Raw genomic sequence first — 23,146 nt, 5'->3', positions numbered from 1 at the left:
GTATTCTGTAAATATAACAGGGTAACTTTTGAACATAATGCTAAACCACCATTTGACACTATAGGAATGAGCTGAGTAAACCTTGTAGGCTTTCCTACTCCAGCACAGATGAGGGAAGGATATTTAAGTTTTTGCTTTTGTTGTTTATTGTGCAAACTGAGAGTGTTAACTGAGAGAGTGATGAGTGTTCACTACAGTTTAGGGCAGAGGTTGTGAACCTGTGGCATTCCAGATGCTGTCTCGTTAGCCACAGCCATCATGGCTAATGGCCTCGTGTGATGGAAGTTGCAATCTAGCAGCACCTGGAGGGCCACAGTTTAGCTAACCATGATTTAAGGAAACAAGTCAATCATGAATTATGGTTTGAAGTTGGCTTCCTTCCTTCCCTAAACCTTCACCAGCCTGATGTCCTTCAGATATTTGGGACTACAGCTCCCATCCAGCATAGCTGGAGCGCACCAGGTTGGTGAATGATGCCTTGAACTATAGTTAAGACAAATCAGAGTTTATCTGGCTTCAGACACAAAGAGTAACTGCAGTTAGTTGAAGATAGAAGCAAAAGCTTCCTATCTCCTTGCAGCATTACCAGAGGAAGGGGGGGGGAGCACATAAGTTTGGAAAACCTTGCATGTATGCTAAGCCATAGTTTAATATTACATGCAAACTAATATTAAATAATATCTAATTTATTTGCTAAACTACATACATTTCTATTGTATTTCCATATGACTAAGACTTCTTGTTGCTGTGAATGTCACTTCCACAAACCTGTTCTAATTTCCCTTATTGAGTTTATTTTGATGAAAATATTTTGCATAGATGCAATGTACCCCTCTCAAAAAAAAATGAAAGTGAACTTGAAAACGGAGCAATTAATTATCATGTCAATAGTAAACCCCAAAGGGATTAGATTTAGTGTTTTTTGATAGATAAAATAAATAAATGCAAGGGAGAGGGGAAATGAAATACATATGGACACAAATGTATTTTAAAAATGCAACTTAGTAGTTAGCCAGAATGTAACATTTTGAAGATCAAAATATATTTCTTTAATGGTTTATAACATCAAAACTGCAATGCACCAATATTTTCCTTTCTTTCCACAACAATCAGATATAGCCATTACTCAAAATATTTTGACAAAGAAGAAAGGAAGTCTCTATTACCATGAAAACAGATTTGAGTCAACTAGTATATTAGATTTATGCCACCTGCCTCCTGACATTTGCTTGGGATACATAATGAGTCCAGGAATTCTAGCAACCATGGCTGTTATGAAATGCCAAAATAGATTATGGGTGCCGCAAAAATGATGTCTATAGTAAATGTAACATAGCACTTGTTCTCTTTGTGCTTAGCTTATTCAGGAATTTTTAGAAAGTGCAACCTGTGCAGTTAATCATACAGTGCAACTCATACAGCACGTTGGCAACAAATATTTACACAATTGTTCCAAAATAATTTTACACCATTTATCAAATATGTGAGAAAGAGACAATAAATGCCATGAAAACTTACAAACTGCCTAAAATAAAGTGAACTTGCAATTTCAGATATTACTAGGTTCTTACAAATTATTGCCTGTTTTTCGTTTTTTCTTGTTTTTTAAATAAGTTCAAGAAGGTTCAAGAAAAGGGTAAGTTCAACGTTGTTCCCGGTAGCTGTGAGGTGCTGATGAAGCAGCATATGAAGTAATAAAGAAGACAGGGTGCCAGCGTTCTATCCCCGTTTCGCCCTAGCAGTCCATGCAGTTGAGAGGCTGCTGTTTCGCCCCCGGTGGGACCAATTTGTTGGGGTTGGTGGATGGCACACTCCCTGAGCACAGTTTTCTGGGCTTCTTCAGTTGTCTCGTGCCATGGATGCGTCTACTAGTGCTAACTGATAATAATCCAAATGGAATCTTATCAGAATCAACACAATACACTTCTAGGTGTTCAATTAAATACAAAGTAAATATAAATTATCCCACTATATACAAAGAATTAATTTTGATGCAAAAGTTCATAATTATGTCTCTGAAGAGACAATTTCTTGAACTGAAATTGCAAGCATCGGGTTTCAGCAATGGATCAATACACTATTGTGTGAATATTTGTTGCCAATGTGCTGTACGAGTTGCACTATTCAGGAATTGTGGCAGAAGCATCCAGTGCATCATTGAATGAGAGCTGGTGAGTGCTTAGGGGCCTGTGCTATGAGATGGAAGCTTCTAGTGTCAATCTCAGGTCTACCGTGAACTTTCTGGTTGTGCTTCAGCATGTCTCACTGGCTCTACTTTATAAGAAAGAAAAAATTAAGCTATTTTACAAGAGTGTTGCAAGTTTACTGTGATAATGAATATGAAATGCTTTGATCAATTATAATTATGTATAAATATGTATATTTGTATGTATAGATATTAAGAGGCTATGCAATACCTGTATATAGAGGATTCCCCTAGGACTCAATAGAATCCTGTTGCCTGGGCTGTCCATTGACCAATGTATGTAAGAGAATGCTTCTAGGAATGGAAGCCCCTCACCTCTCTGCCATGCAAATTATTTGTGTTCCAGAGCAGAAGTAACTTGTAGAGTACAGAGAGAGACAGTTAGATGGACATTGGTGTTCATAGACATTTCATTCCCTGCAATGACATGGGTTGATATGCAGGAGAAGAGAGAAAGAGAAACTTATGTGGATCCCCATGCAGAGGACTTGTACCTGTACTCAGAACTGATTGGGCCCTAACCCCTCCCAAAACTGAAAACACTATTGCAATGTGCATTGCAATGTATTTGATATGGGAAGTTTTATGTCTTGTCTGGTAAAAGTTTGTTTAACTGTTGCCTGGGGCCTTAACTGACAGCTGTGCGGAAGGACTGGTGTATGCATATTTTGATTGATGGGTGCAGGTTTAGAATTTTCAGTTGGATAGCATGATTGGCTGGGACTGGAGTAGAAGAGCCAGAATAAGTGTATGTAACAGCTGAGTGCTGGTCAGCAGAGGGAGAGTTAGGGTTGTTGGTGCTTGGCGTTTGTGGAGTTGGCCAGAAGACAACATCAAAGGAAGAGGTTTGTTAAAGAAAAAGGAAGACCCGAGAGGCAGATGGATTGGCTTGGTGGCTGAAGACTTGTTGAGTATGGCTGAATCATTTGGCTTAGGTTGAACAGACAGGATCTCTAGGGTAGTACAGGAAGACCCACCTGCACTTCAATAAGTCAGTAAAGGGTTTGGGGAAAAGACTTCTGGCAAAGTCCTTGCTTATAGTTTTGGTGAGGCTTAACTGAGATGGAGAGATTAAAATGGTAATTTGGCTAAAGGGTTTTAACAGGATAATCAATACCTTAAACAACCTTAGTTGTTTAAAAATTTCTGAGAACAACATGAAATATGAAAACAAAAGGATCATTTTAAAATGTTTTTAAAACATGCAATAAAAATCACTTACGCACTTCTTAGAAAGTGCTTGATGTTTGATACAGTCCCATGATTATATCTGATGTTCCTGTGTACTCCATTTGTGAATATTTTTCCAAAATTTGCAATTCAGAGATCAAATAGAATGCTAGACTGTTATTATTTTCACCATAACTAAATGAGAATGGAATTTTTCATATAGACTTCTAACCTTCCTTCCATTAAAGGACAAAGAAAAGATTCCTAAACAATGTTGTAGAAGAACAGGGAGAAGCAATAGAATAAATCTCTACAGAATGTCTGAGGGGATCATTTTTAGATAGGAGAAAGCATTGAGCTCTTAAAGCAGAGGTACTAAATAACAAAAGAGTGGGTTGCTTTTTTCTGATTTTTGGAAACTCTTCTCCATCTACCCTTAGTAAAAGAATAGGCTGTTTTTCTATCTCTTTAGAAAGGTGGGGGTGGAGTGGGAGAAAGAATGAGAGAAATTCTCAGAGATGCATGGATTTGGTATGGCATTACCTTTTATTGATGATGAAAGGTAGGTGAGGGGTGTGTTCTTCTTTTAACAATAACAACATGCCCCCACCCAAACACCCCTTGCATAGATCTCTGTAGCCTCACTGGCTGCCACACTTCCTGCAATGCATTTCCCAATGGGGAAACTAATGGGTAGCTAAAGAGGCTCCCTCTGGAACACCTAATGGTGGGACAATTTTTCTTCTCCCTTTTCTAAAAAAAAGAGAGAGAGAGATGTCCATAGTTCTGCCAGGTTTGGGTGGCTATGTCCAGAATCAGTGCAATTTTCATAATAATTATTTAAAAAAATAATTAGAAAGAAGATATTCACTGCCAAAACGAATGAGTGTCATTAAGAAATGGTATCTATGTCAGTATCTTATCCTCCTTGTGACAAAGCAGAGTTCCATAGGATGACAGAAATCTACATTAAAATTCCAGACATTTCATCCCATATCTGGAAATAATTAGTTCACTCTATTTTCAGGCTGTTGAACTGGATTTCTGTATCTCCAGTTATTTATAGGAGCTGAAAGAAAACAAGAGACATATTATAGATAGTTTTAGGTTTCATGTTCACAAACTCTTACAATGTGAATAGCTCTCTCCATTTAAAATTCCTTTGTGTGGAATATGAATTTTTGGTCTGTACAGACATGATATATTTATCTTTTTGAAACCCTGAATATGCTTGTAAGAGGCATCTGATATTTAAAACACCCACAAGTAACTCAGAATGAACAACCCTATCCAAAGTTTGTGAACATGATGTACTACACGGTAAAACTAGCTGTATATTTATTGAGGCGGGTTTTCAATGGTGCAATGACAGTGTCAAGATTCATGGGTTTCTTAAAAAAGGTGAAAGCTTCTCAACAAAGCAAGGAAGTCTGCCAGCCACAATCAAAAGCACTTACAGCTACCCTCTGTAAGTCAAAATCATGCCACATGTTAATCTTTGCAGGGCGCATAGAAAAAGTATATCTTATGCATAAGCACATGCAGATTCGTGCATGTGAAAAAATGAGAGATTCTATGTCTTTATGAGAGGACAGATCTGTGTCCCTGGGTAAAGCACACAGCCCAAGGAAGAATTGGCTTACCAAACTCCTTGTGAGAAAGGTTTTCTTATTAACATCCCCCACCTTTTTGCTTTAATTTCAGTTCATGATATCCAATATGTCAATAACAAGATACAATATTCAGGATGAGGTCCAACCAGTGAGTTTACAGCAAGGGGGAAAGTCAGAACTACATAGCTCTAAGCTTACCGGTACATACATCACTAAAATCTCATTCTACCCACACTCCAGCAATTTAAGATAATAATTTATTGACAAAGACTTATTGCTTAAGAAAAAAAACAAATTCTCAAAACTAATGTACTAAGTTCAATTCTACCTCTTATTTTTCACATCTGTTGAGACAAAGGATAGTTAATTAAAGTTAAAAATTTATAAAAACCTGTTTTATAAATTCTGTTCTAGTTTTAGGAGCACTATAGTCACAAATGGCTGTTATGGAAAAAATGTCTTTGGGAAAAGCTGATATAGGCTTTACTTTCCAGTGCAGTTTTCGGAACTTCCAGTTCAAGGCAAAATGTCTATCAAAGCTGCAAGGAACTGCTTGTCTGGGCTATATTTCAGTTGTTTTAGAAGTACACAGTACTGCTAAGTATAAACAGTCAGCTGACAAAACATATACAATGTGATATAAAGGAACTTAATATCATAACATTTCAAAGCAACTTTTATTTATATTGAACATCTGGGTTGGTGTATGCAACCTGTTCAGCTCAGAGAACCATACTGGAAAAGTATCCTCAGTTGGGGGGGCGCAATTAATTTACACATCAAATTTTCATTAATGTGGTAAAGAAAAAATCACAAAGGGCTGGAATGTCACACATTCTTTTTAACCATTTGAGCAAAGCTAAAAATGACTATTTATTTAAACATTTCTATCCCAGCTTTCATTTAAAAAAAAAACCAAGGCAGCTAAATAGAAATAAAATAACAGAAATTATATAAACTACTAGAACACTGGAGAGTCACAGTTAAAGCAAAAGAAGTCTGGCTATTCTATCAAAGCTGTGATTTTCTAGATATTGTTGGGCTACATTAGCCTCAGCCAGCATGGCCAAACATCAGGGATGATTGAAGCTGTAATCAGCAACCTTATTTATTGTAAGCCACCCAGTGAACTTTATGTCAGGAGGTGGTATGCGAACACCACAAATAACAAATGAGTATCTCTGAAGGGCTACAGGTTCTCCTACCCCTACTCACACAACTGAAGGCCTTCTTAAAAGGGAAGGCTTTTATACTATGGTGGAAAGTCATCGTGGATGGGACAAGATGACACTCTCTGGGCAAGATGCTCTAGAGCCTAGATCTACCTCAGAATCCATAAAAGGCTCTATCCCTTCCTCCAACGAAAGAGGAGTTTGGGACAGATAAGAAGGCCTCTGCCGATGATCCTAATGCACAGGCAGAAGAATACATTTCAGATGCCGGTCAGTTCATGGAGATTTCCACTAAATAATGAAAATCATTGTATATGCGTATATATAAATTTACATTCTGCAAAGTTAAGAAGTTAAAGTGCTTAACTGGACAGGGCTGGGGCAGTGTGGCAGGGAGATAGGGACCATGTCAGTATAACAGCATGAATGCTGCCACCAGTCTGGCATTCCCAACAGTGCACCCAACCACATCCGTGGAACTAGAAATGATCCCAATGTTAAGAGGGAAGCTTTGGGCTCCACCACACACATTACTATTGGTTGCTTTGCACTCAAAAGCCCAGACTCAGTAGATTCTAGGTAGGTATAAAAACAACAACAACAACAACTGTCTACAATCCTACAAAGATGCTGCCAACACTGAGCTAGACAGCCCAATGGTCTGATTTGGTATAAGGCAAATCCAGTATTTTTATATTTTCAAACCTTCTTTGTAATCATGAGCACTAGATGCATACTTCTGAGAATAATTCTCAGTCTGCAACAGCAGTGAAGAAGAAGAAGAATAGGAGGAGGAGGAGGAGTTTGGACTTGATATCCCACCTTTCACTCCCTTTAAGGAGTCTCAAAGTGGCTAACAATCTCCTTTTCCTTCCTCCCCCACAACAAACACTCTGTGAGGTGAGTGAGGCCGAGAGACTTCAGAGAAGTGTGACTGGCCCAAGGTCACCCAGCAGCTGCATGTGGAGGAGTGGGGAAGCGAACCCGGTTCACCAGATTATGAGTCCACCGCTCTTAACCACTACACCATGCTGGCTAGAGAAACACTGCACCTCCCTGAACAAACCCAATCATAACACAAAAGATGTATGCACTCCTGTTGGGGTTCTTATGCCCTTGACCATTCATTTCCAATTCATACCTTGCTCTGTTTCTTAAATCTATTCAAGGAGTTATCTTTGCAGCTGTGCATCAACAACAATGATGCATATTACAAGTGGCTGCAGAACAAGAGGACATGATTCTGAAAATTGAGGCAGACTAAATTATCACACAGTAGCTTTAATATTGGCTTCAGCCATAAATTAAGTTCAACTGTGTTGCTTTCTGTAACAACTACAGCAACTAATGGGCTGTGTTTGACTTGTTGGTTGTAAGTTAGGCAGTCTTGTAACAGCAAAAAACACACGCCACCCATTACACTATATCCAACACAAAATGGGGCAGGGGATAGCAAAACAGAGAACACTGTAACAGTAATTGCTATCTTAATTAATAGTTTAATTAATTTAATTAATTTAATACCTATTGTATTAAAAACTGCTGACATGATATAGCACATGGAAATTGTGTTAATAAGGATACCACTTTATGTTATGATAGTTTTCAGTTGTAAACACAGAGATACCTTTGAATTTCAACAATTAGCAAACTATCCACACTGGCATAAGTGAAATATTACAGAACAACCTTGCTACTAAGGCATATCAGCTTCATTGCTCTAAACTATTTCGCCTTCTTTAGCCAATTGCCACCAGCTAGCTGCATTGGACCCACTGCACCTGATACCTATTTTGGGAGCCTAACATTGCCCTTTCAAGCCAAACTGGCAACCACCATAGTACTTTGCTGTGCTTTCTGCCAAGATAAATGCTGCACAGCACTATCATGGCTGTGCTTGCAGCGCCCCCCCCCCTCTGTTACACACACATTTGGCCAACAGTTGGAAAGAAAGCCAGAATTGGCAGACACCACTGCATTGTGCTGTGCTGTGCTATATCTTCTTGGACAAAGAAACACAGTGCAATGCAGTAGAGGTTCCTAGCAATCTAGCAACACAGTTGATCCAATAAAACTAACTATCCAAACAGTTTTGGATCTCTCTCTCTCTCTCTCTGCCCTCCCCCTTCTCTGGAACCAAAACAGATACTTCTCTTGTAACTGCTACATTCCAGAATGATGAAACGAGTAAAAAAGTTACACTATGACACAAATCAAGAATAAAGCCAAAATATCTGTTGAATATTTAGCCAAAAAACAAGAGGGAATTTCATTCTGAAATGTGTACAGAGGTGTCTGGAGTTATTAAGCAGTGTCCTGCTTTTTTACAGGATACTTTTTCTCTTTTTTTGGTGGAATCACAAATATAGTACATAAAAATGCTTATGACAAAAACCCTCCCAACAGCTAAATTTAAGGATGTAAGAACCACCCCACTGGATCAGACCAAGAGTCCATCTGGTCCACCATCCTGTTCCCAGGTATGTGTAGATGAGAGTTTTAAGATGCAAACATATATGACATCAGCACTGCACACATCTACTGTAAGAAACACAGGTGTAACAATTAGTAATAGTGTTTCCCAAAACCATATCCTGCTCTAAGATGCATCTCAAATGCAGCCATTATGTCTTGAATGGCCACCAGGGGGTACTCCTGTGGCAAAAGAGTATGAGTCAGGAAGTACTGTTTCAGCAGGTTTTTTGCATATGGACAGGGAAATCCCTAGGTACCAAACTTCTGTAAGCTAATAAAGATGTGGCAACCTAGAAATGTTGTAAGTTGGAAATGCTATTTTAGGTAAAACCTGGTGTGTGTACATGTTTTTATAAGTTATTGTGTAGGAAATACAAAAGGATTTATTCTATGTTGTAAACCGTTTTGTGGCAGAAACCTGTCTATGTTATATAATTATCTAACTCTTATCTAATTCTGTAACTTCAATGTACAGTGGTATGCTCTGTAAATAAATAATAAAGAATAAGTTGGTGAGAGGAACAATTAGGGTGTTGCAACCAAAAACTGATAATGGATGTTTCACAAGGGTTCATGAATGACAGAGAAGAGGTAAACGTGCAACTGATTCCAGAGCCCAAATTCTTGGTGGTTAACAATTAATTAATGAGATTTTAGGAAAGTACTGTGTGGTCTGGACTGGGCAACACAGAAAAAAGTTCACATTTCCTGGGCTCTAATGCAATGTGCAATTGCTCTGATAAGTGTAGCCTGATATTTTTATATTTAGTGAGTGGTGCAGACTAGGGAGTGGATGGGACTTGAGCAGAGTCCCAGACACCAGGCAGAAAGACCTGGAGTGCCACATTCCTAGTGTAGGGCTTCGTTTGACTAGGTGACCTATACATTCCAAAGAAAATAAAACATAATATTGAAACCGATGGTGTGAATAAGAAATATGAATGCATAAGGATCTCTACATGCACCCCAAAGTGGGGTTGATATTTGGCAAACACTGCATCTAATTGCTCAAAATGCATCTCCCCTGCAAGACGCCCTTGGTGGAAACTAATTTAAGTTGGTTAGTGGGCCCTTGGGACAGGATCAGGGACAGGCAGGGCAAATAGTTGCAGGCATTTGAACAGAAGTTATTCTAAACGCTCATAACATTCCAAAGCAAAGTAATATAATATAATTGCTCACATTGGCCATAGGACCCAAACGTTTTGGCTTCCGAAGGATTGTATTATAACAGAATCAATGAATATACTTAAAATAACTAAGAGCATAACTTGCCCCATAAAGTTTTAATGTAAGTTTGCTGGCATTTGAAACTGGGAGCCTCCATACTGGTTGTCTGCTCAGCAATGTTTGCATTTTCAAAGATTAACAGAAATAACAAATAGATTATCTGTATCGCATGCCAGAAACAAGCCTAATCAAGGCAGCTATTTTAAGCTCCCAGACAGAACGGCTGAGGGTGCACTTGAAGCTACGAACCTCACCATCCACTGGTAGAAATGGAGTTCTTGGACAGAGGAGTTTCACTGCCATGGGCCTCTTTCTTGCAGTGGTGGAAAGCTCCACCACTGTTGCTCTGATGGCAGGAGACAATGAAAAGAGGAGTGCTGAGGGAGGATCCACAGAATCTAAATCCACCCCATTTCCCTGGCATCTCCAACATGGGATGAAAAGCTGCAGTGGCCCTGGAGCTGGTGCTTGTTATTTTCCCTTCCACTGAAGATAAGCCAACCCTACCTTCTGCCTTGACCAGTGCAAGACCAGAAAGGTTTAGGAACTGCCTCTCCCTGACCTCCATAGGATTACTCTTCCCTTTATTTCTCACACAAGTTTATTAATGATTATACTTTCTATACTTTACATCAAGAAACAGCCTAATAATAACACTTCTCAATCTTTATAACAATAAGTGGAAAAAAGTAAGGGAAGGAACAGGTTATATCACATATGATTTGGCCTGCTCACATGTGACTCCGTTACTGCAAATTAAGATGTGTAAAACAAAAGCTACCTGATTATATTAAACATTAAGATTTTTTTTAAAGTGTTAATAGAATGGTCTGTCTCTACAGTAACATCAAAATATGAGCACCAAGGAAGAACCTTCAGGACTATTGAAATAGTGCTTGGTATGCTATACTACAGGGACATTGCTTGTCCTGCTCCAACCTTATCAGTGACTTTCACATGTTGTTTTGCTCACAGTTGTTTTTGCACTGGGGTTGGGTCCAAGGCTTGTATCTGTGTCTTCATGGACAAGCAAGTTTCCTTAAGTGTAAGCCCATGCACGGGCATGCTAATAGAGCAGTTTCTAGAAAGAGACTGCAGAGCACTCTAAATTCCATCCTCCATTATAATCAGCGAAGCAAATCAGTTGGAAAGGAGTAGTATTTGGGAGTAGTATTTGTTTTAAGCCTCGTATACTTGGCCAGGTTTTCCTTTTCTGTATATGAAACCCATCATACTGAGTTGTGAACAGGTGTACTCACACATAATAAATTTAAAAGTGAACTAATATATATATTCCTAGCAGATGATGGTTCCCTCCTTCCAACTCCAAGTTTTTAGGATTTTGAAGGCCAGATGATCATAAATGTAGGTACTTATTTATGTGTCTACCAATTTATACCCTGCCATCAGGTCTACCACTCTCCCAAGAGTTTACCCTAAGACAGGCAGAGATCTCCTAAACCCTTGCTGGAGAGAGCAGAGCAGCAGATCAGTTGACATACCATTAGCCTTGCCACTTACCCAAGGCAGGGTGAGCTGGTATATGTGCTGTGTCAGCTCCAGTCCAGGAAGCTCTGTAATATTGGAGCCCACCCTACCACCACTAGAGGTCAGTGGAAAGACACCTCCATCATACCTCAACTCTGCCCAGGAGCAGGGAGCAGGGGGTTAAGAGTACTCTGTTAGTAAACACATGGCAGATATGGAGCATATTTACTCAAAAACAAATCACACAGAGTTCAAGACGCCTAATTTCCCAGAAAGTGTCTTGGACTGCAATATTAGCCTAATAAAATTAACAACAACCCAAAGAAAAACAGATGCAAGATGCATAGAGGACAAGGTCAAAAACAGCCCCACTGTAATTTAACAATTACAAGTTGAATGACATGTTTGATTATATGTTTTATAATCTTTTTAAACCAGGGGTGGCTAACAGTTTTTGGCCCGAAGGCCACATTCACCCTTAGTCAATGGTTCTCATGCCAGTGGTGTGGATGTAGCCACCCCACACTCGTATTATGCACACTCTTGTATGTACAAACACACAGGACTCACATAGCTCCCCACCCAGCAGACCCACGTGTCCAGTTATCTTTCTCAGCCTTTGATGTGTACACATCTATTCAAACAATGGATCCCCTTCTCTGCAGAGTGAGCCATAAAGACTCAGGACAATGCTAAATTGTGTGCCGTATGAAGCCATGTGTCTGGAAACTGGCCAAGGGCTTCTGGAAACCAAAGCGTGGCTCACCACTATAAAATTCTGGCTCCGCCTACATTTCAAGTCTGATCTGTCTTCTTTAATTTTCCATATGCTGGTGGCATGGTTAGCTCGCATTGAGAACAAAATCAGAACCCGTGGCCTATCACTCGAGTCACTGCTTATGCTCCCACAATTGGAAGCATTCCAGACAATCAAGCGTAGAATTCTAGAGATTGAATTCCAAACCCTTAGCAGCACAGCCAATAAAACCTTTTCCCCATTAGGTTTAGGAATTTGACCCTTGTTTGGCCAGGATACTCCATTTTTACATCACCTTTATGAGCCCCACCGACGCAGAGCTTCTTCCCTCACAAGATTTAATGTTTTGCTGCTGCAGTTTTGCAAGGTAGATTCTTGAAAACCCCATATACTGAAATCTACTGCTCTTGTGGCACAAAACAGGTCAAATCCATCACACACATTTTATTTCATTGCCCATTTTATGCAAAAATGTATGATAAGTATCTGGCCCCCTTATTGAAGGAGGGGATCTATCGCACTGACTCTTCCAGGGTATCCCAAATAAATTGTAGGAATGACATTGTGGAGAACGTGCAAGATTTTTTGAGTGACCCATGAAATTACACCACCATAGGTCCTAAGAGCCGCTTTTGTATCTCACGACATCTGAACAGTTTTATCTTAAAGTACCTCCTACTATGTTTCGCTATCCATGCTGTGTTCTGATCCATGTATATGACGCACTCTTATTATGCCAATAAAGGAGATTGATTGATTGACTCAGGACAATAGAAAAGACAGAACTCAAAATCAACAACTACCTACAGTTTTCCCCTCCTTTTAATACAGAACAGAGCTGGATGAAAGTTTCTTTAATTTATCCTAAAACCAATAGGAGTTATACACCCATGCAAATAAGCTAGAGGGGGATTCTGCTTCAAAGGAATGGAATGACTTAAGGTGAGAAAGAAAACACCCAATGATTGGTCTGGAAGCACCTGTTGCTATGCCATTGTTGAAGCCAGGAAAGCATGGACCTCATCGTTTCCTGGATCAACCATCAGTGGAAGCTTCATGTCAAACTGCTCTGTGCTTTCTTAAGGAAGTATAAGGGGATGGAAGTATAAAAAATGAATAACAACCGACAGGTTGGCTTGACACCAGTTGAGATACTCAACAGCAGGAGCTAAGTGTCTCCTCTTCCACCTGTGCCCCCACCATAGCCCCATAAGAACTACCTGTGCCACCTCAGGTTACCAAAAGTTAGAGGTTAAATAGGAAGACATGACTGTTATGATGCATAAGGAGCCACCTTTCTTCCACATGTCTTCGAAATGTTAGAAAAACCAACCAATGTTATACTATTTTCATAAGTTTATGGCATAACCCACCTAGAAAAACAGGTCCATGATACCTATCCATCTTTGTATTAAAAAAGCTGCTGTCCACTTGAAACTTCCACAACACCACCACTTTAAATCCTAATAGACAATATAGAATCTATTAACACAAATGGCTACAAAATTTTCAGTTCTATTTCAACTAAAAATATGGCTTGAATGAGGAAAAGCTAAGGAAATCACAAATTTCAAACAATCAGACTTGGCTCTAGAGTACTCATTTTTATCTGAACTGGGAAAAAATGACACCATAATGGCTGCTCACCTGGTCCCACCACCAGGGCATTTGCAGCCCACCACCATCACCCACAGCTCCCTGGGGCATAATGCTCTCACATGGTGGCTAGCCGTTGGGGAATTACCCTGGTCGGCTGCAAGGGATGGTGTGAAAGGCGGCCACCCTCAGAATTAAACTGCCCAATCATGGGCAGGTTGGGGGCGGAGTCTTGTGCAGTTTGTTTACACCTGTTGTCGGTCTTGCCTTTCACCCACCAGGGTGGGGAATAATGCATGTGGGTCCGCAATCGTACTTTCCTTGAAATGTTTACCTACAGTTTAGTTATCGAATCGTATGTTAATTCCTTCAAGAATTTCCTTTTAGCATTCTCTCATCACACAGGGACCAATATGCAGAATCAACAGGGACCAAATCCTTCCAATTGTTCTTACTTGAGCAGTTCTACTTAGGTCAATGACATTATTCATGCTCATGGACAGCAAAGGTAAGGGGGGGAAATGTCCTATAAAAACTTGGAATGTGTGTTTAATTCCCTCCCCCTCCATGCCTATATACACACATGGAGCACAGGTGCTCACCCCCAAAACAGAAATATATAACCTCCTCGATATCCACTGTTCATTGTCTTTCCAGTCTCACATACTCTTTACTTCCTTTGCTTTATTGTCCCAGGTTTCTCGCAGAGTCATGATACTTCAGTAAAACACAGAGCAGACTGTGGTGGAGTATCTACAGCGGTGGTGGTGGAAGTTTAAGACTTCAAAGATGCAATAAATGCAGAAAGCACATACTTTGTTCCACACCATTCATCTTTCACCAAACTGTTTCCTGTGAGTGTATGCTCAATACACTGTGGAAACTATTATTACCGAACATAACTCGCAAACTAAAGGTCGTCATAATAATAAGCAACCAAGTTCAGCCTTTGTCAACTGATTTGCATGAGGTAAAACCAAGTGAGAAATATGTCTGCCTTTCAGTTTTGCTACGGTTTTGGCATATATTAGCTTTAATCAAATTAAAGTGATTACGAATTGGACTTGTTCTGTGTTCACACATTAGACATTGGGGGTGGGGGAGACACACAGCAAGCCAGCTTTTATCCTACAGTGTGTGGGGATCAGCTGTTATATTTTAAAACTGTCAGCACCAGTCTGAAATGTCCAGATTGTTGTGGAAATATCTCATTAAAAGGGAGATGCAATGTGCAAAGAAACTTTCTTTTATAAACAGTTTTAGGTTTCCTTTACAAAACATGGTATCCTTGCAATGCACATAATGCAGATAGAGGTAGACAACATATCCGTAACTGATATCTTCTATAAAAACCTCTGAGTTTGCTATTTCTGATGTTATTCATGTATTCTACAAACATGAAAAGACCATGTATGCCCTATGTTTAAAGTTAATGCTGTCAAACGAGAATTATCCAGGCAGCACCGTCAAAGGTCAAGTTAATTTCCTGAAACCACGTTGCTCTTTAGAAATTATGACTTTCATAAATACCACCACAGACCTTTAGAAAATAGGAAGACATTCTAATGCAATTATTTCTCTTTGTGGAGTTACGCTGCAGTTACACTGCCATGCACACCAGTCTTCCAAAAGGCTTTTAAAGATTTTAGCCAGCAGCTAGTCAGATCCCACTGGAAAGTTTCGAGAACACACACGTTTCGCTCCAAGGACACAGACCTCCTTGCTTTCCACAGCTTTGCCCTTGATAAAGAAGCTAGGAATGCATACAGTCAGTGAACCACTTCTAGTAGGGAGGCACTAATACTGCATTCCCCAGACCAAGCCTGTCCTTTGACTAGTTTGTAAACTAACATGACTTCCCTGGGAAGCCATGGTGCTCTGAGTTCTTATCTGTCTGTACAGTACTTAGAGCCCTGTGCAAGCAAAAGATAACAGGATAAACAACTAGGGTTACGGATCTCCACATACTCGGGGGCCAATTAATTCTGCATGCTAGGAATCACACCTTTATAAGCTCACCGCAAAGACAGGAATGACCAGAAGTCATTGTGTCCAAACCCTTAGCCCAGAAGCAATAATTATTGTTTTATTTATTTAATAAATTTGTATACTGCCCTTCATCTAAAGTTCCCAGGGCAGGTCACAACAGAAAAACACAAAATGAGAACACAAAATACACAAGAAAACAAAAGCAACAACAAAAACAAACCAATAATTCCCCCATATAGCCATATTGGCTGCCTAAAACTTCAGAAGACAAAACTTTCATAGAATCCTTAAGCGTTCTGCCTAAATGCAACAACCAATCCCAGACAAGTGATAAACACACAGTGTATTGCATGTTAATCTGGAGAATTTCTGACCAGCCTAAAAATACCTATGGTGGGACAGAAATACCGCTTCCCACCCGCCTTGCATTGGAAGAGGGGTGGAGGGAGGTGGGAATGCACCTTTCCCTCTCTGTTTCGAGCACCCTGGTTTTATGAGCGGCTGGTATGCATGCACTTCTCGAGGGGCGCTGCATCTGCACCAACCAAGCGCTCGGGTCACATGACGCTCGGGGAGCCTGAGCGAAGTCCCGGCGGTCTGCGGCGGGGCCGGGCCGGGCTTGCGCCCCCCACCCCTGCTTACCTTGGCATCCCCCACGTCGGGCTCCTCTTCATAGTAGCCCTGCCCGGATTCATAGGCAGCGGCCGTCGCGGGCTCCCGAGCTCCCAGCAGCACCACCGCGCCAGCAGCCAGATAGCAACCCAGAGAGAAGAATCCCAGCAAGTGCATTGTGCAGAGGGCGGCGAGGCGGGAGCCGTGAAGGCAGCGCGTGGGCAACGCCGCGCGGCTCCGAGCCAGTCCCGGCGGCTCTCTCCGAGGCAGCAGCGAAGCGGCAACTTCCCCAGGATGGAGAGAGGAAAGGTGCGCAGGAGCCCCCCTCCCCTTCGCCGGCCCAGGCGCTCGCTCGCTCGCTCGCTCGCTCCTTCTCCGACGAGTTACTCGGAGTTGGTCAGGTTAAAATAATAATTAAAAAAAAGGCACCAGGAAACCGGACATCCGAAGCGGGCTCCCTCAGGAGCGCGAGGAGGTCGAAGGAGTTCCCGGGCCAGTTGAGGGTAGTAAGGGGAGGGGGGGGAAGAGGTTTCCTCTGCAGCCACCAGCCCCCCCGGGGGCTATATGCCAAGGAGGGACGAAGGCGGTGAGGGGCAGCGGCGCGGCTCCGTCTCCTCGCCGCTTCCCCGGGCGTCTGTCAGTGGCAGCGGCAGCAGCAGCAGGGGCCGGGGAGCGGGAGCCTCCTCAGCGCGTGGAGCGGAGCTGGAGCGGCAGCAGCAGCAGCAGCAACCGCAGGGGGCGGGCATGGCTAAAGCGCCCTCTGCCTGTACCTTGGAGAGACTGAGTGGCTGGCGAAGGAAGGAAAGGGAGGGAAGGAAGGAAAGGACGGAGGGCGCCCGGGACGTACGTGTGTGTGTGTGTGTGTGTGTGTGTGTGTGTCCCTCCTTTTCCTCCACACACACAGCCCGTCACCGCCTGCTCAGCTCTTCTCCTTCCTCCCCCTCGGTTACATTTTTCCACAAGTAGCCGCTCGCCTCGCAAAAGCCCTTTCCAAGAAAGAAGACGTGGGGGAAATGTGAGAGGGGAGGCGCGCGCGCGCGCACTGCTGGCCCCCCTCGGGAAAGCCTGCCGGAAAGCCGGAGGCGCGCGCGCGCTTCGTTCGAGCAACTGCGCCTCGCGCGGCGCTGCCGGAGAATCCAGACCTGTTGCCTCGCTTTCCCGCGCTTTCGCAGAGCGGCGGGTGAGCGCAGGGCTGGCTGTGGGGTCTGCGGTGCCTTCTTCCACGCATGATGCCGTGGAAGGCTTTTTGCAGAAATGATAAGCAGACGAGCCGAGGTGGCTCAATGCATACTTTCCTTCCACCCACCCTGTGGGAGAAATGGTTGGAGAATGGTACTCAAGGCGCTGCCTATAGGAGAAAACGCGCCAGCAGTTACCCGCTTACCGTCCAGAGAGAAGCCTAAATACAGTGGTACCTCAGGTTACATACGCTTCAGGTTACAGACTCTGCTAACCCAGAAATATTACCTTGGTTTAAGAACTTTGCTTCAGGATTTGAACAGAAATCGCACAGCGGTGCAGCAGCAGCAGGAGGCCCCATTAGCTAAAGTGGTGCTTCAGGTTAAGAACAGTTTCAGGTTAAGAACAGACCTCCAGAACGAATTTAGTTCTTAACCCGAGGTACCACTGTACTGTATTTCCTTGGTCTCCCATCAAAACTTGTCCTTCAAATTTTTCCATCTCTAGGCGCAACTGGCTGCTAAGCATCATGGCCTAAGCTACCTCTGAATTGCCACTAGCTGGGGACCACAAATACGGAGCGCTATTCAGCTCATGTCTTGCTTGTGGGCTATTCTTTGTTTATATCCCGCCTTCCCCCCCGCCCGCCCCAATCAAGGCGGCTCACAAAAATGGCAACAAATACAGATTAAACAGGCAGAGCTAAAAACATATAAAAGGTTATTGTGAAAAAGTAATTGAGCTATTTATGGAATTAAAAGGTAAAAAAAAATTGTATAGTTAAAAAAAAAAAAGAGAACAGCACGCAACACACTATTAAGAGCCCTTTCGTTGAAAGGAGTCCGTTCCCAAAAGCCTGCCAGCATAATAATTTCACCTGTCATCTGAAGGACAACAAGGCCAGTCTGACTTTCTTAAGAGGTAAAGGCAGGGGTGCCAACTTAAATAAAATATTGGAGAGGGGTCAGGTAAGTCCTACCCACATAATGCGGTGCACGCACACCATTTGAATGGCGATGTCCATCAAGTTTGGGGGCCCCTGGCCCACTCAAATATTTTATGGGGGGGGGAGCTGAAGACCACTCAGTCCCTAGGAGAACTCCAATGCAATTAGCCTTGAATCTATAGTAGAATCAAAAAGCAAACAAACACCATCAATCTGTTATTTACTGTAATACTCCAGAAGGATGAAGCTCTCAAAACATCTCATTACAATACATGGCACTGTACACACACACTAGAAACAGCTTTGTTCCTGTGCATGAAAATTACAACCTAAATCACAATTTACTGAAATGCTTGGGGAAAAAATTCTATGTGCTGTACTTAACCAAGCATCTTAATTTGCTGGAAAACACTAGCAGGGCAACATGTCTCAAACTTCATAATTATATACTCTTAACTCACCTTATCTATGAGCCAAAAGATTTGGAAAGCAGACTATTAGATCTGATATAAAAGCTACTAACCTTCATTGATTATAAGGGTTTGTTCACTCATGTTTTGTTTAGCTCCAAGCTGAGCATTGCAATGCACCCTACGTAGGGCTGCCCTTGAAAATAATTCGGCGACTACAGCTAGGACAAAATATGTTGCCTATCTCTAAAGGCAACTGCACTGTACATTAGTTTATGATTGTGCTCAACATAGTTCACAAGGCCACTGCAAGGTCTGCATAAACTTATTTTAAGAATGCAAGTGGGATTCAGCAATACACAGGCTCTGTGGTTGCTAAAACCAGATAAGCACATTTCTAAAAAGCATTGCATATGCTGTGATAACTACACTTAGCACAAGTGAGTCCTAAATAGAACATTTTCAAGAGTTCTGTCAATAGAATCTTTAAGTACTGCTACTAAAATCCAAGCCTTTTAATTGATGTGTTTCGTACAAGGTACATCTGTCAAGCACATTCCTCTGTGCTGTCTAGACATACCTGATATGGCCACATTTTGCACAAATGCATAAAGACAGAAAATGGTTGTTGAAACACAAGGCCATTTCAGAAGCAGCATACATCAATGATAGGATATGTCAGATGGGCAAAGAAATAAGGAAACATGAGCTTGAAGGGCAGGGGTGGGATATGAAGAAATTTATCGACCTTAGTGGCTCAATTAGTACTGTGCTCCTTGACTTCCCACTGCAAAACACATGAGACCAACTACTGAAAGTATAGAAGTCTTAAAGAAGAAGCAGTTGGTGTTATTTTACTTTTGTTACACACAATAATGCTAGAGTCTCATTTGAGTTTCATAATGATATCCTAATCCAGATAAGACAGCATGCTTACATTGTACTACAATGACTAGGATATTCTCGTTGACTGTTTTGATTGTATTGCCCCTTAGGGGACAATTTTAAAAGTTTCCTAAAGTTGTTCCCTAAGTGGGAAATACTGTTAAGGTACTTCTAGATCACAGGCAGGAAATCTCCAGCCTGCAGGCCAAACTTATTAGGCCTTATTCCCATTTGACCCACCATGCCATTTTCAGGATCCAGAATCTAGATAGGGGATCCTGAGAGTAAGTTGGGTTAATTCAGAATGCCTGACATCCAGCATTAATGTGTTCTCAAGTTGACTGCTGCTGCAGATGGCACAATATATGAACATCTATGGCAAATTTAACCTTCTCCGCCCCAACACGGATCATTATTCTTTAAGGCAGTTTCCTACATTGTTGCTAGCTGAAGAAATTGCCACTTGGAAACATTCTTTTGTAACTTTTTGAAAAGTAGCACTCTTCTTGAGGTTTACTACACAGAGTGCTAATCATCTGGGTAAGCCAAGGTTTTTAAAGGTTCCATTTGAAAACTTTAAAGCAGAAACAGGCAACATATAGCCCCCGAGGTAATTTTATGTGGGCTGCAAGTTCTTGGTGGAATTCCATCTTTTACTTTTTAAAAATGTGTTTTTAGACATCATCGCTCAAAAATTTAACAATTTTTGACATCACAATTTCAAAGTGTAGCCTTATTAGAACCCCATTCCTTCAAAAGCACCTTATGCAAAAAGGGAAGTACAAAGAAGGCTTAAATTATTTTTATCCTCTTTATCCCTTACTTGCAGTTACATACATAAAGAGTTTTCAAGGCTTAGTTTACATATTTAAAAGTGCAATAAAATACCAGAAAGCTGTCTGTGGACAAACACCGGCTCCCTCAGCCTGAAAATAAGATGAGTGCCACAACCCCATAGTTGCCTTTGACTGAACTTAACCGTCCAGGGGTCCTTTACCTTTTTTAAAAAAGTAAAATAAAAAATACCTTACCTTGTACAAAACAAGTTGCCCACCTCTGCTTTTAAAATGTCTTTTCAGAGTGGCCTTCAACAGTACCACTATAAGCAGGCTCCACAGGTTTGTGTGTGTTAGGCACTCAGCAATTAGAAATATCTAGGCCAGCTGAGGACAGAAGAGGACACTATCTGATCCAATTTTGCATTGTTTGTAATGAGTTGCAGGCAACTGATCCTGATTTTTCTATCACAGAGCAGGCTAAAACCTTGTTACTTGCCAATATGGAAATGCCTGCAAATAAGGGGTTTTCCTTAGAGATGCAAGCATTGCACACATTTCAGTATGCTTCTTGAAAAGTTGGTTTAATTTCCTGAAAGCCGGCTTTTTGCTTTTTTTTTTTTTAACATAGTGCTACAGTATAGAATCAGAACTCCTGGATAAATGCAATAAAACAAAAGCTTGATGTGTACCTCTTTTTACTGAAAGGACGTGTACAATCTCTGTCATGTATAATCAGAACCATACAGTGATATAAATAGCTCCAGATTCCACAGAGAAAATATTTGAAGTCAATATAACAACACATCTCCTATAACATTTTATAACTCTTGCCATGCTGTTCTTCAAACATACAAATTACTGACTTGAAACTCCCCACCCCCGCTAGCACTTCTAATATTGGAAAAACAGGACATCAAGCACAAATACCTTTAGAATATCTGCTTAATTACTAAGCATTGTGCTAAATCCAAACCTTAGGTCAGGAGATTACAGCAGTTATTTTTCACTTTTCTCATTCCCTTTCCACTTTATAAACTATATTATGTTGTTTGGTGGTATTGAAATCTAGATTTATTTGCATTTCTCACTATCCATAAGATTCATTTCACATTGGTTCACTTTTTGGGTCAAGACTATCAAGGAAAGTAAAACTGGAATCCAAAGCCAGAACATGTATTCATAGAATGAAACATGAGCACAACTGGAGTTTTGATTGCAGTTTTGTCTACAGCCGCACTCAAAAGAGACCAGCCACATCAAAAACTACCGGTAAGTGCTGTATTGTCTCCTGGACAATGGGAGTAACAGTAGGTGAAATGTAAAGACAAGGATGTATGTCCATGAAAGAATGTTTTTATTATTGTGAGCTGCCCTGGACTTTCAGTGTGGAGGAAGGGCAGGCAATAAATTTGAAATAATAAATGATAACAATAAACCCTGTGCACAACTGGAGTTCTTCTTTCTGTTATCTTTTCTGTAGTTCACAGAAAGATAAGCAACATTCAACATTGAACAGTAATTTTCCTCTGCAAGAGCAGGATCACCCCTCAGGGAAAGTCTGGATGAACGGATGAGTTTTAAGCAGATACCTAAATGACAAAATTTAGCTGCATGTCTGATGTTCATTAGAAATGCATTTCAGACTGAAGATGCCACCACACTAAAGGCCCTAGACTTAGAAATATAAGATGAACTTTGGGAGCATACAGTGCTACTGAGAGTGCCTTTCCCAAGGACTGAAGTTAGCACCAAGGATACATAATCTATGGTGTTCCTGATGGTAACCTGAATCCAAGTTGTTCAGGGATTTGTATGCCAATAGCAAGATCTTAAACATGGCCTTCAATACAGCTTTTTCAGCATAGTTGGTACATTCTTTCAGTAGCCTTGCTGTTTCATTCTGCACTAGCTGCGGCTTCTGAACCAAACTGAAGGGAATCTCCATATAGAGCACATTGCAGTCATTCAACTGGGAGGCTATCAATGCCTGGCAAGCCAATGCTATCCTGAACCAGGAGCAGCCATAACTGTCACACCAGCTAGCAGAAGGCAGTTGTAGCCACTGAAGCCACTTGGGCCTACAGTCAGAAATATGGATGCAGGAGCAACCCTAAGCTACGTACCTACCTACTGCTTCAGAGAAAGTGCAACTCCATGCAGAACATGCAACTGACCTGTGTGCTAGACCTGGGGACTCCTTATCCCCAGAGCCTCCATCTTACCAAGATTCAAGCTCAGTTTATAGAATTAATTTATTTCAGGGATGTATTTATTCTTTTAAAAGAAGCAAGTCTGCACAGATCACTAATGATCCCACACCTTAGGCTTCATAAAAATGTAATGAGCTAATACTCTGACTCCTGTTCTGTGGTTCACGGACGAAATACAAAAGGAATGGCAGGAAATAAGCTAACCGTTCTGCAAACGAAAACATGAAATCTTATACAGTCTGTGCCAAAGCGGCTGAGCAGATTATGTCATCGCCTACATGACTATTGTCAATATTGGTTAATATAGTGTTTAGATTCTTAGAAGAAAAATTTGACCCTATTTAACATTTCCTAAATCCTTTTTCCATGCTTGAGCTTATTGTTCACTTAATGTGAACAAATCAGTTAGAGGTAAATTGTAATGTCAAA

The 23,146-nt window shown here is 41.3% G+C and overlaps 1 protein-coding gene across 2 annotated transcripts in view; it reads right to left on the bottom strand.

The window, feature by feature from the left end:
• VEGFC (vascular endothelial growth factor C) overlaps positions 1-17,292 on the bottom strand; it is a 40,234-nt gene extending 22,942 nt beyond the window's left edge. For both annotated transcript variants that reach the window (XM_083631288.1, XM_083631289.1), the window contains exon 1: positions 16,339-17,292. In XM_083631288.1, coding sequence (XP_083487414.1) covers positions 16,339-16,485 — 147 coding nt within the window. In that variant the 5' untranslated portion in view covers positions 16,486-17,292. The remainder of the gene's footprint in view (positions 1-16,338) is intronic.
• Positions 17,293-23,146: the final 5,854 nt, after the last annotated feature.

This window comes from Podarcis filfolensis, assembly GCF_964270895.1.
Source record: "Podarcis filfolensis genome assembly, chromosome: 9".
Lineage (NCBI taxonomy): Eukaryota > Metazoa > Chordata > Lepidosauria > Squamata > Lacertidae > Podarcis > Podarcis filfolensis.
This window is presented reverse-complemented; position numbering and strand designations above follow the sequence as displayed.